The 13,005-nt window shown below is 44.3% G+C and overlaps 1 protein-coding gene across 5 annotated transcripts in view; it reads left to right on the forward strand.

Annotated features, from left to right (window-relative positions):
* Positions 1-13,005, forward strand: part of tbc1d1 (TBC1 (tre-2/USP6, BUB2, cdc16) domain family, member 1) — a 62,729-nt gene that overhangs the window by 44,105 nt on the left and 5,619 nt on the right. For all 5 annotated transcript variants that reach the window (XM_031876280.1, XM_031876279.1, XM_031876281.1 and 2 more), the window contains 6 exons: positions 5,066-5,266; positions 8,759-8,920; positions 9,809-9,967; positions 11,462-11,562; positions 11,763-11,906; positions 12,595-12,754. In XM_031876280.1, the coding sequence (XP_031732140.1) occupies positions 5,066-5,266; positions 8,759-8,920; positions 9,809-9,967; positions 11,462-11,562; positions 11,763-11,906; positions 12,595-12,754 (927 nt within the window). The remainder of the gene's footprint in view (positions 1-5,065; positions 5,267-8,758; positions 8,921-9,808; positions 9,968-11,461; positions 11,563-11,762; positions 11,907-12,594; positions 12,755-13,005) is intronic.

The following is a 13,005-nucleotide window of genomic DNA, read 5'->3' on the forward strand; positions in this document are numbered from 1 at the left end:
CTCCCATCTCCCTACTGCATCTCTGGAGCTCAGCCACAGTGATCTTTGGGTTCTTCTTTACCTCTCTCACCAAGGCTCTTCTTCCACGATTGCTCAGTTTGGCTGGACGGCCAGGTCTAGGAAGAGTTCTGGTCGTCCCAAACTTCTTCCATTTAAGGATTATGGAGGCCACTGTGCTCTTAGGAACCTTGAGTGCTGCAGAAATTCTTTTGTAACCTTGGCCAGATCTGTGCCTTGCCACAATTCTGTCTCTGAGCTCCTTGGGCAGTTCCTTCGACCTCATGATTCTCATTTGCTCTGACATGCACTGTGAGCTGTAAGGTCTTCTATAGACAGGTGTGTGCCTTTCCTAATCAAGTCCAATCAGTTTAATTAAACACAGCTGGACTCCAATGAAGGAGTAGAACCATCTCAAGGAGGATCAGAAGAAATGGACAGCATGTGAGTTAAATATGAGTGTCACAGCAAAGGGTCTGAATACTTATGACCATGTGATATTTCAGTTTTTCTTTTTTAATAAATTTGCAAAAATATCTACATTTCTGTTTTTTTCTGTCAAGATGGGGTGCTGAGTGTACATTAATGAAAAATAAAATGAACTTTTTTGATTTTAGCAAATGGCTGCAATGAAACAGAGTGAAATATTTAAAGGGGTCTGAATACTTTCCGTACCCACTGTATATATATGTATGTATGTATGTATGTGTATATATGTGTGTGTGTGTGTGTGTGTGTATGTATATATGCATTACATTTTTTTTTTTAGTCGATAGTGTTTTTAAGAATCTAAACAGTATCACAAAACATAATATCACAATACTCAAGTATATAGATATTTTCTGACAACCCAAGTAATTCATAAGATTTGCTTTTCAGACAGAATTGGCTCAAATCCTGAATTCTCCATATTATTTTTAACGACAAATTTTGAAGATAATTAAGCAATTTAAACATTATTCAATCTGCTCAGGAACAAAATCTGACACTGGCACACGCGCGTCAAAGAGAGTTTGATGCAGGGAACGATTCTGCGATACCAAACAGTACTCTCTTAAATCATTTGGCAGACAGAAACAGAAATACCTGCTTTGTGCAGTTGAGATCTTCACATTTGGATTACTTTGTCTTCTTCCAAAGAAGAACTCAGCTCCAGGTCAAGACAGTTGCTCACATGTGCACAGGCACGCCTAGTATCCTACCAAAAGAAACATTTGATCGGCTGCCAGGGCCAAGTGTGACATTGACAACCGGTACGACTCCGCACCTGGCGCTGAAAAGTTGAGAACATTTTCCTTTTATTGGTGTCTAAAAAACGGCTAGAAAAACATGTGGCGCAAGAGAGGAACACACCATAATAGCAAACGGAACCAGGCTTTAAAAACAGCAAAAATATGCGAGTGAAAGAAATTAAATTAAATTAAGACACGTCTGTCTTGAAATTTACAGCCTTGTCAGATATTTCAGAGGCGTGAAGGATTCAAGTAGAGAGTGAATTATTGCTCGCCGGTCTCATTACATTACATTCCAGTCATTTAGCAGACGCTTTTATCCAAAGCGACTTACAATAAGTGTATTCAGCATAGGTATTCAAGAGAACTGCTAGTCACCAGAAGTCATAAGTGCATCTCCTTTCTTCAAACAAGCATCTAAGAGCTTAAATAAACCAGAGCAAAAGTACAGTGCAGAAAGAAACAAATACAAAAAGTGCAACAAACTAGTATGAATACAATAAGTGCTGAGTGGAAAGCTCTGGGTAGTACTTCTTGAAGAGGTGAGTTTTCAGCTGCGCCGAAAGATGGGCAGTGACTCTGCTGTCCTGATGTCATTCCACCACTGTGGGGCCAGGACGGAAAACAGCCATGACCGAGTCGATGGGCCGCAAGGACCTCTGAGCGACGGGGCAACCAATTGCCCCGAGGCAGCAGAGCGAAGTGGTCGGGCGGGGGTGTAGGCTTGACAATGGCCTGGCGATAGGAAGGAGCTGTTCCTTTCACTCCCCTGTAGGCTAGCACCAGACTCTTAAACTGGATGTGAGCTCTTACAGGGAGCCAGTGTAGAGAACGGAGAAGGGACGTTATGACATCTCAGTCAATGTCTACACAAAAGGGTGTCTGTCTGTGTGTCTGTCTGTGTAGACATGGGAATCATGCATGTGCTTGCATGTCTTCATATCCTGTGTTTTGTTACTTGTGTGGGTGTATGACAAGTGTTGACAGTGTCAATAGTTGGGTTGGTCACACTGTAGCTCCACAATAACTTATGTTTAAAAAAAACAAGAAACAGACATGTCCATACAATTACCTCTTACGTTAGCAAAAGAAAGGAATGTCTTTATTACACTTAAAGGTGTTTATATTTAGTGTTTGAAGAAATGTTTTTGAGTCTTGTAAACTCTTTAGTCAGCTTATAGCATTTGAGTTTGTTTCAGTGACATGCATTAAACTCCGGCTTGAAATTGATTAGGGGCGCTACCAAAGATTCGGGTTTATAAGACGTCCGTAAATAAAGGTCCAAGATGATGTCCTCGAATGTCTTGTCTCTGAATCCCTCACATTTGAGAAGCTGTTTTTTTTTTCATATGGCATAATCCATGGGTTCTCAACATTTTGTAACTTAAAGAGACAGTTCACCCCAAAATCAAAAAAAAACTATTTTTTACCTCTTACCTGTAGTGCTATTTATCAATCTAGATTGTTCTGGTAAAATTTCTTTATGGCATATACTGTCGACCCCCCCTAAACTAGACAAAACCAGGTCTACGTGGGTTTCTAAGGGTGGACTGTCTTTGTGCGAGTGTCATGAACTCTCTCTAAATTGGCACATTACATAATTTTACAGTTTTGTCAGAAAAGCACCAACAATGTAGACAGCAGCTGTCTGTGTCCCTGCCAACCGTCTTCTATTCAAAACTCCTCTTACAGGTTTAACAGAATGCTTGCATGTTATTTCAACTACTATCGCCAGAGTAAACGCGCGCGGGTGAGATAAGGAGTCCGGGAAAATAAATACTCCCCCCGCTGCTTTCGAGAGTCAACTGGCATTGACCCGGAAACCTAAATAACAGCACATTCTGCCGTAATGTTGTCATGCCACAACAACGCCACAACAATAATAAGGGTGGATGTTTCTATGGAAGTCCTGCTATGCCAGAGCTACTTGGAACCCATGAACTTGGGTTCTTACAGTGTGATAGGACTGACTTGTGTAGTTTACAATGCAGGTGTGACTTCTTCCCCGATAAATGAGGGAAACTACAAAAACACAGCATGAGAAAAATAATAATGACTTTGAAGTACTAATTTAATAATTTTTTCAAAAGCAGCTGTACAAATTATTGATATTAAGCTCACTGAAATCATATCATCATATGTATGTTAGCCACTATGTGTAGAAGGCCACACAGTTTCTAGCCACTGTCTTTGTCTTATGCTACCACTGGGGGGTGCCAAAGTCTGATGTTTCCAAATTCTGAGCACACAGCCACAAACATTTCCATACGGTTCAATTAACACCTCTGAGGCTGTCGCAACACCAACTGAGTATTAAAAACCTTCACAGTGGCGGAGTTGGATTGGTGGATTACTGTCCGTGCACATGCATGTTGGAGTCTTCATAAACGCAACAGGAATGTGGGACTAGTGTGACCTTTTCATCCACCCTCCCCACTCACCATGCTGCTCATGAGAGATGAACGAGCTTCAGGGCCCAGTTTCCCTTTCAAACCAAAACAGCCGAACATCAAGCGGGACGTTTCTCCTCACCATTAATTACATCTGCACCTGACTTTTATTTTGATGGTCGACCGCCGCGAGGTGAAGGAGACGCGGTGCTCTTAGCAGCTCAGCTTGATGGGCTTTTTGCTGGCCCAATGCAGCGCTCCAGAGTTGGGTCGAGTCGGGGCGTGGATTTATGTGCGTGTGTGTGTGTGTGCGCTTACATGCATGAGGTCATGGGTGTGTCGAGTTTGTGCGTGTGTTGGAAGGGATGACGGTGTCTCAAGGTCATGTTGACAGTCCACACACAGACAGCGCCAGAGGAAAGCACCAGCCGCGTTGATCTACTTTGCATATATTGTGTGTGTGCGTGCGTGCGTGTGTGTGTTCAGGGACATGGGTCTGGTGAAATGTTTGCTCAGGGAGTGGATCATGCCACTTTATGCAAGAGGGGGTGTGTGTGTGTGGTTATTTTGGCATTAAGTTTAGGCGCACACAGTACGGTAGCTCTAATGGCTACAGTTAGGGTAAGGGGCTAGAGGGTTAAAGTAGTCCACGAGGATCGCAGGAGATGTTTGTATGTGTTTGCAAGTGTGTGTGTGTGCACGCACACTTTTCACGCCTCGAAGCTGACTCTTCAGCCGTGTTCTATTCAAGCAGGACAGGAGTCTGTTTGTCTAAGAAATACACAAGTCTCTCAAGAGAGTTGCCGTGTGTGTGTGTGTGTGTGTGTGTGTGTGTGTGTGTGTGTGTGTGTGTGTGTGTGTGTCACACTTATAACATAAGAGCCATATGTTTGTATAACGACTTTGCTGGTTTCAGCACGTCTTGGAACGTCACCCCGATACAGAGACAAAGGCAGACGTGAACGTTAACCCCACCTAGCGGTGTAGCATGCAATCAAATGAATCTTGATGTTCCTATGAACTGAAACAGAAGCGCTGGATAGTTTTATGTCCTTCCTCTAAACAACACGGTATTTTGAGGTTTTGGGATCCACCCTGTACTTTGGGGTGGAGTCACACAAACACTTTTTTTTTTTTACTTTACACTTTGTGTGCGACACACCAGACTGTGTCGAATACATCTGTGTTTATCATTTTGTTTTGCACAGGTGTTGCAAATTGTACTTTTTTTTTTTTTTTTACTGAGGTCCAATGAATGAAGTAAAAAAAAAAAGAAAAAATGTCCCATGATAATTAAAACTTATTCAAACTATTTTTTTAACTATTATTTTCACATAACATAACAAAGTGTTACCTTTTGTTAATTATTTGCTGTGTATGCAGTGGACACCTAATGTAGCGTGATCTCATCCAGCCTGATGCAGCGTGATCTGACGTGTCTTTCAGAGAGGGGGGACCCCTGTCTGGAGGGGGGCCTGCTGTGCGCTGGCCAGGTGGGAGTTGGAGGGAGCGGGGACTCGTCCATACGGGCGGTGCCCGAGGAGAGGACGAGACGGAGCAAAGAGGAGCTGAGGGAGCTCTGGAGGAAGGCCATCCTGCAGCAGATCCTGCTGCAGAGGATGGAGAGTGAGAACCAGAAGCTACAGGGTGAGTGGGGGGGGCGGGTAATAAAGCCACTATCATTGAGGTCATAGAATCACTCTACATTTCTTTGCTGTGTTGGGGCTAGATCTTTTCAGGGGAGACCCAGACCGCTGGACTTTCGCTGCTGCAAACCTTCGGCAGCGAAGTCGCACCAAAAATGAACTGGATCCGGTTTACAATCAAAAAATATTTAATAAACAAGAGAAGCTAGAACAGTTGCAAACTGAATTACTCTATCGATATCAATATGTCCCGTGGGGCAGAGTTCTCACAAGGCCCACCTAATAGGCCAGCCCAGCTGGTCAACTACACAGAGTGGTAACGGCGCGAACTCAAGCCAAAACCCTCTGGAACTATCTTATATTTAAAAGTCTCTGTCCGAAAGTTTAAATGTCCAGTATCAGCCTCTGTGATTGGCCTGAATTCAATAGCCCCTCCTGGCTTCGGGCAGTTATCATCTCAGTGTTTGGTTGAAGTTGTCCGGACTCCTCCTCTGGACCTGGTGGTCTCTGCAATGCCTGTCTCGAAATCCCTTTCTGTCCCTTGGCTATTCTTCACAGTTTAATACATTCAATGATTGTCTTTTATGGCTTAACACTTCTATGATAAACATACTGTAAACATATTATACATTCCATAAGTAAATATATTGTGACTTTTTAACATATTTTGACATTCTTATTATTACGACACTTCTACTCACCACTTGGGGTGTTATTAATCATACTAATAATGTTTTTAATACTGAAATCCTTCACAGCTGCCTGTTCCTGCAAAGTTGGATTGTATTTTTTATTTTATTAGGCGATCAAGCGCACACTTGTTTCTTTTAACATTTAGCCCCCATCGCGAATGAAGAGGTTGTATAACACATTTTCGCTGGTAGGCATATGTTAGCCAAGTGCGACTCCTCTTTCCTGACCCAGTTGGCATGCTTACACACACACACACACACACACACACACACACACACACACCTAGCTGCGCGCCTCACCCCCTAACTGGCTGTATGCATACCATGACTCCATCACACAAGTAGAAGTAATTGCCTGTATAACAGGGTGTGGACGGAGAGAATGTGGGTCAATAATGATGAAATAAAAACATGTCCGGGCAGTGACCTCACACCCTCTGTGTGGATGCAATGTACACATCTGCGGCGTGTGGTGGTTTTCTCTGGCGTCCATTAGTTTAACATTGTTTTATTTCTCCCTCCCGCGCTCCACCTTTCCATCCGTTATTTGTCCGGGTGGAGCTCCATTCCTTCTGTTTATCTCTCACGCTGCTGCCTGTTTTATGGGTCAACTGTGAAAGTGTGTGTGTGTGTGTGTGTGTGTGTGTGTGTGTGTGTGTGTGTGTGTGTGTGTGTGTGTGTGTGTGTGTGTGTTATCATGGGCGGGGTGTTCCGGGAGACAGAATGGGAGAGAAATGGAGAGCGGGCAGACTCTCGCCCTCTCCAGATAAGACAGACAGCAGAGCCACGGCCGCCCCAGCAGCATCTATTCTTACCCTGGGTGTGTCCGCTGTCTGCTCCGTCCAACTTTTGCTTTTTTTTTTATTATTATTATCCAGACTACGCCCTCCAGGTCACTCCCGCTACTTCTCTGTCTTTGATTGCTGAGGGCATGATACACAGCATTTCATAAAAACACTTTTCAGATATCTCGAGATGTTTTTAATTTGTCTTATGCCCGATATGTTTCAAAATGTGTTTTATCCTGGATTATAATGCCAGCTCTATGCATAGCAGTCCACTTTTGCGAGGCACTGAATTGACTCAGTTTGTTCGTTCAAGCTGTGGTATTTGCCTGAGTTCATGTTTTGCAAAAATGTTGCCGAATGGGCTCACTAGCTGGCGCGTGGTCATAGAACATGAGGATGGGGGGGGTCATAGTAGCTTACTTTATTGGTGAGAATTGCAAATCTGCAATAATTGACGAGATCTTTCATAAAAGAACACAAACAAAGGTTTTCTATTTGAAAACCCTCTGTTGTTGTTAATCGGCCCCCGTTCATTCGACCGTGACCCAAAAAGTTCTGTCATGCCGAGCGCACCCAAAGAGTGTTTCCAGTGCCGTCTGCTCTAACCCAACATCCAGCATGCGTCGCACCACACAGCTGAAGACTGCGTCCCGGCCTTCAGTCAGTAGCCTGGGAAGGCGTCCATGGAGGTTGGAACAGGAAATGGACTGCTGTCTCTTTCCTCTCCCGTAGCGATGATGTCACCCGCAGCTGGTCAGCGGGTGGACACCACGGATGAGTGTGAAAGGGTGGAGAGAGAGTCCACAACTGGGAAGGAGGGAGAGGGAGAGTGTGGCCGACGGACGAGACAAACGGGGGATTGGATGAGACAAAAGAGTTCAGAGTGCAGGCAGAAAAGAGAAGAGACGAAGGGCTGTGGGTTGAGAGATTAGGGAGGAAAGAGAGGAAGGGTGTTGTCAGAGAGAGAGAGGAACAGGCGAGGGGCGCTGGGCGTGCCCTCACCTTCTTTGATCGCTGGTGTCAACATGTTGCAACGGAGTTCACAGTTTGTGTCTCTCTGTGTAGTTTGTGTTAATCTGAAAGCCACAAAATAGATTGGGCAAAAAACCGTCTTATTGTAACACCGCAGGGGGACGTGTTCTAATTATCATCTTATGTCCTCTGTCAAAGGCTTTAAGATGTTCCTTGATTTACTCAGTTTGTCATTTTCAAACATCCAAATTTGATTGGATTTAATAAAAACTGGTCCGTTACCCTCTCGGCCCCAAACTGGAGACACAATCAGCAGCTAGCTGGTGAACACAATGGAGGGTTTAGCAGCTAAAGAGAAAGATATTTCCCTCAGCAGTTGGTGGAGACCAAAAACCGAGCTAAAAGATCGGGAATATTGGACTTACGTTTGCCAGCTGGCCCAGAAACAGGACTCCAAATAACAGATAAACGTTCTGTAACTGCTGGATGTGAAGTTTGCTAACAAGTTTGATTCAACAACTTAAAAGGTGATGGTGTAAATGCTGTGTTCACAACTTCGTTGCCCTTTACGAAGTATTCATTAAGTTATTGCAGGCTTGAAAAAAAACAACTGAAGATGAACACCGGCTTAAGCGCTCCTACCGCAGTTACTTCTCGCACATTAACCGCTTGAGCTGTTTGCTCTCAACATTTCCCAAACCCAACATTTCCCAAACCCTTTTTTTGATTCAGTACCACAAGTCTAAAACATCCTGCGCACATCTGGTCTTTTGTGCTAATTTCAGTCACTAGATGATGACAGCTTCACTCATGAAATGCGTGTGGCTTGGTCTGTTTAGAAATTGTCACTGTTTTTATACTTCTGACAAAGTGTGTGTGGAAGTTTGTCCGAGTAATGTAGGAAAGTGATCGAGTGCAGGAAACAAAAAGGACAAAACGTACAGAGGTTAGTGGTTTGAGAAGAGAGATGCACGCACACACACACACACACACACACGGCGCATCGTTGACGCGCGTCCTCTGTGTTTTCTCCGTTCGCAGCCTCGGAGAGCGATCTGCAGAACAAGCGCCTGAAGCTGGACTACGAGGAAATCACCCCGTGTCTGAAGGAGGTCACTCTGGTCTGGGAGAAGATGCTGGGAACTCCTGCGAGGGCAAGGGTCAAGTTTGACACGGAGACCATCCACGCTGCTGTTGCACAAGGTACGCGTCTGGCTCCGCAGATACATATATCAGTGCTTCTTGGAGATGTTTGTTCCCCAAGTATTAGCTAATATTGACCAAAGCTTAATGTATAAAGCCCCAAAAGTGAAAATATGTACTGTAACGTTTCTCCTTATCAACAGCCCGGGCCCTGTTGCCAAATATGGCAAAACAAAAGAGCATAAAAGTGTTTTTAATTCAACATTTGTGCTCAATAAAGTCGGTGTGTATTTTTGTGTTTTCCCCCTTCTCGCTGTCAAGGCATGTTCAAGTATCAGCAGGTTCTGCACAGAGGACTGCAAGGTTATCTCCTCCTCAAACGCAACAGGGGAGATCAAACGTTCAGAGAGCTCACGTGCACACAGAAAAGGCTACTGGCAAATGAAACGCTGCGTTAGCGCTCAAGTAGCCTCAAGAGCTAGATTATGACGCAAGATGATGACATATCACATTGAGCCGGCGGTCATGCTGCTGAGAGTTTGATGGTTGTACTCAGGCTCTTTCTGTTAATAAACACATTATATCGCTGTTATGTCATTTATATAAACACCGAAGTGTTAAAATAAGTCTGTAGGATTCAAATTATGTATTATAAATATTTGAAATGCGTAGTTCACTTACTTTACTATTGCATTTATAATGTTTGCATACAGCTCTGTGTTTCCTACGGTTAAGACTGCATTCTACACTCGAGGGGAAATACAGCAGAACACCGTTTCCCCTCACCGTTTAGAAACGTGCACTTTTTTGGCTGATGGGTATATATAAGAGTAGCCTCTAAATTTCACCACATTTTCAAGTCACCTCATGATTTGCATACTACTGGTTTGAAACAGCTGGTTAACCTACTATTCCACCTTCGAACTAACCCTCCCTCGTCTCCGACAGGCGTCCCGAGGCAGCACCGGGGCGAGATCTGGAAGTTTCTGTCCGAACAATACCTGCTCAGGCAGACGGTCCCGTCCCGACCGCCCGCCAATCACACTCCGTACAAAGAGCTGCTGAAACAGCTGACCACGCAGCAGCACGCCATCCTCATAGATCTGGGTAAATGGATGCACAGTACCATGAGCACAATTCTTTAGATTTTCCACAGGTCTTGAAAGTTCTTAAAAAGTGAATGCAATTCATGCATATTTTCCTTGCCAGCTACGAGTTGTAGCTGTGTTTTGTATCCGCTTGCAGGTTGTCGGGAGACATTATACATCTATTAACTGCTAGCTACAGCGGCTGAGAAGCTCATCGACTCATAATGGGTTGATTTGAACAGAAATGTACTTAAATTATTATTTATCTTGTTAATCCATCCTTCAATATCGTATCTGGGTCCATTACTAGAAATTATTATTTAAGGCTGGGAAGTACTGACAAATAGGCGATGTACATGTCAATAAATGTATGTACTTATCCAATAATTGTGGACCTTATTGTCCCTGCTGGTATTCTGTCATTATTTGGCAAGTATAGCTGTGAAAAAGGTATTAAACACTTCTCGTTGTATCGCTTAAATCCTAGCGATACCCATCCCTAGATAGGTATTGCGAGAATCCAGCTGTCCTGCGAGGTAAATTAAACAAGGTCTTACATTTAATTTGGTGAAACTCTGCACTGAGTACACTGTAATGTCTCAAACCTCACGCTTTTGCCCTCAACACCTTCCACCCACCCACACACACACACACGCACGCACAGTACCTACACCCCACCCACATAACACCCACATACATACACATCCACCCACACATCCATCCCTGTAGCACCTAACCTCCCCTGTGTTTTGCTGTTTACCGTCTTTCATCTGTCATGTTATTCACGCTACATCAGGCGGGGACGGAGGTGACTCTACGTAGCCACATAACAAAGGCTGTGGTATGAAAGCACGTAAACATGCAAATGCGCAGTTTAAACTGAGGTAACAACATAAGTTGGGCAAGAAAAAGAAGAATTCCGGCTTGTGAAGTTCAGCACACCTTACATTCGGAAACATAGACACACTTTTCCCTCCAGGCAGGGGAGGGAGTCGTGGCATTATGTTCATAAAGCCCCTACAGCGCATTCCGTGCATACAAACTCGCGCACGGCGTCACTGTCTTCTCCAAAAGCCACACTGTCACACGCTGCAAGTTCTGCTCAGTACCGAATTACGCACCTGCCAATTACCAGCCCGGCCTCTTTAAGAATGTTCTTTATCACAGATCCCGGGACATTATATTGTCCTACCTTATGTAACCTTTCTGAAGGAGGGTACACGGGTATTCACTTTAAAGCGGGGCGGTTTCATTTGTGAGCATGACGACACGTGCTCACGCACCGGACTCCCTCGCGGGAAGTCTAGCACCCCATTCAGACACACCCTCAGGTTCTTTCCATTCAGACAAATGTCAAAGAAATCAAATCTATTAAAACAGTTTCATCAGGTCGATCGCAGACATCAAAATAGGCCAGTTTGTCTGGTGCAGCAATTTCATAGTAAATATAAACAGTGCAGAGAGTTTAGGCAAGATGGATCATATCTCGCTCTTTTTCTCTTTTCCATCCCAGGTCGCACTTTTCCCACTCATCCGTATTTCCAAGCACAGCTGGGGGCAGGACAGCTGTCTCTGTATAATCTACTGAAAGCCTACTCACTGCTGGACCCAGAGGTACCATTTCATTCTTCTTTTGGGTGTCTCGATCTATATCTCTCTGTCTGTCTGTCTGTGTCTCTCTCTGTCTCTCTCTCTCTCTCTCTCTCTCTCTTTTGATGGACTAAATAGAACTGTTAACTGTCTTTATTTGGCTTAAGCCCTTTTCCCCTTCCTTGTCTGTGTGGACGTCAAGTTTGTTATCGTTGCAATTGCAGGTGGGCTACTGCCAGGGCCTGTCCTTCATTGCGGGAGTGCTGCTGTTACACATGGAGGAGGAGGACGCCTTCTACATGCTCAAATTTCTCATGTATGACGTGGGGCTCCGCAAACAGTACAGGCCTGACATGATTATCCTGCAGGTGAAATGGATACACACACACACACACACACACACACACACAGAGCCTCTTTGTCCCACATATATAGGACACTTACAGAGTCTGTCAGTGTACGTCTGGCAAGCTAACTTAGCTATGTTCCGTACACAAATGTAACGTTCGTGTGAGTGTCACAAAACACATAGTCGTCTTACCTTCAGCAACAGACGTCAATTGCGCGACTTTTGGGGGTCTTAATTTCCAACGTTTTATGCCAGACTGCGACTTTCTCGACTTGCAAAATGATCTTTAAAATTGAGACATCATAAGTGTAATTCATGGCACAATTCAAACGTGATCAAAAATGATTTGTCTCCCGCTGTTGACTACCGTACATATTTTTTCCAAAATAAGGTCCTATGGTCATCTACCTAAAGGGGCGGGGCTATGCCTTTCTATAGATTCCCATGGTGTAGGTTTTATATCACCCTTTGATAGAACAGCTATTGTGATAACAAGCTGTTGTTTCTTTACTGAAAAGAGACATTTGCTGTGTAGTCTTCACGTCCTTAAACCAGGCCTAGTTACATTTTTGAGCCTGAGAATAGGCTCCAAATCTCTGCCTTAAATTTAAAACCACGCACAAAATAATAAAAGCACAACCTGCGCATGATGTACACTCCACCGCACCAACCAAAAAAAACAATCTTTGGTATGTTGTTCCCGTCAGATTCAGATGTACCAGCTGTCGCGGCTGCTCCACGACTACCACAGGGATCTCTACAGCCACCTGGAGCAGCAGGAGATTGGACCCAGCCTGTACGCCACACCCTGGTTCCTCACCGCCTTCTCCTCGCACTTCCCCCTCGGCTTCGTGGCCAGAGTCTTCGGTAAGCTGCCCTTGTGTATATATACTGTATATTGATTCTTTGGAATGAAATCCAAAAAAAGTGACGCACGTAAACACAGACACATTTGAGATAAAGTCTTTGTTTGTCAGGTACAGGCAGTCGTTTTCCTCTAAAGTGACCTTATATCATTTGTGTTAATACCATCACACCCACAGCTCTTTCGTATATATCTGTCTTTCACGTATACACACTCGCCCTCATTCCTTTCTCACTGTCGTTTTCACGCCTAA

This window comes from Anarrhichthys ocellatus, unplaced genomic scaffold (assembly GCF_004355925.1).
Source record: "Anarrhichthys ocellatus isolate YVR2014 unplaced genomic scaffold, GSC_Weel_1.0 scaffold107, whole genome shotgun sequence".
Classification (NCBI taxonomy): domain Eukaryota; kingdom Metazoa; phylum Chordata; class Actinopteri; order Perciformes; family Anarhichadidae; genus Anarrhichthys; species Anarrhichthys ocellatus.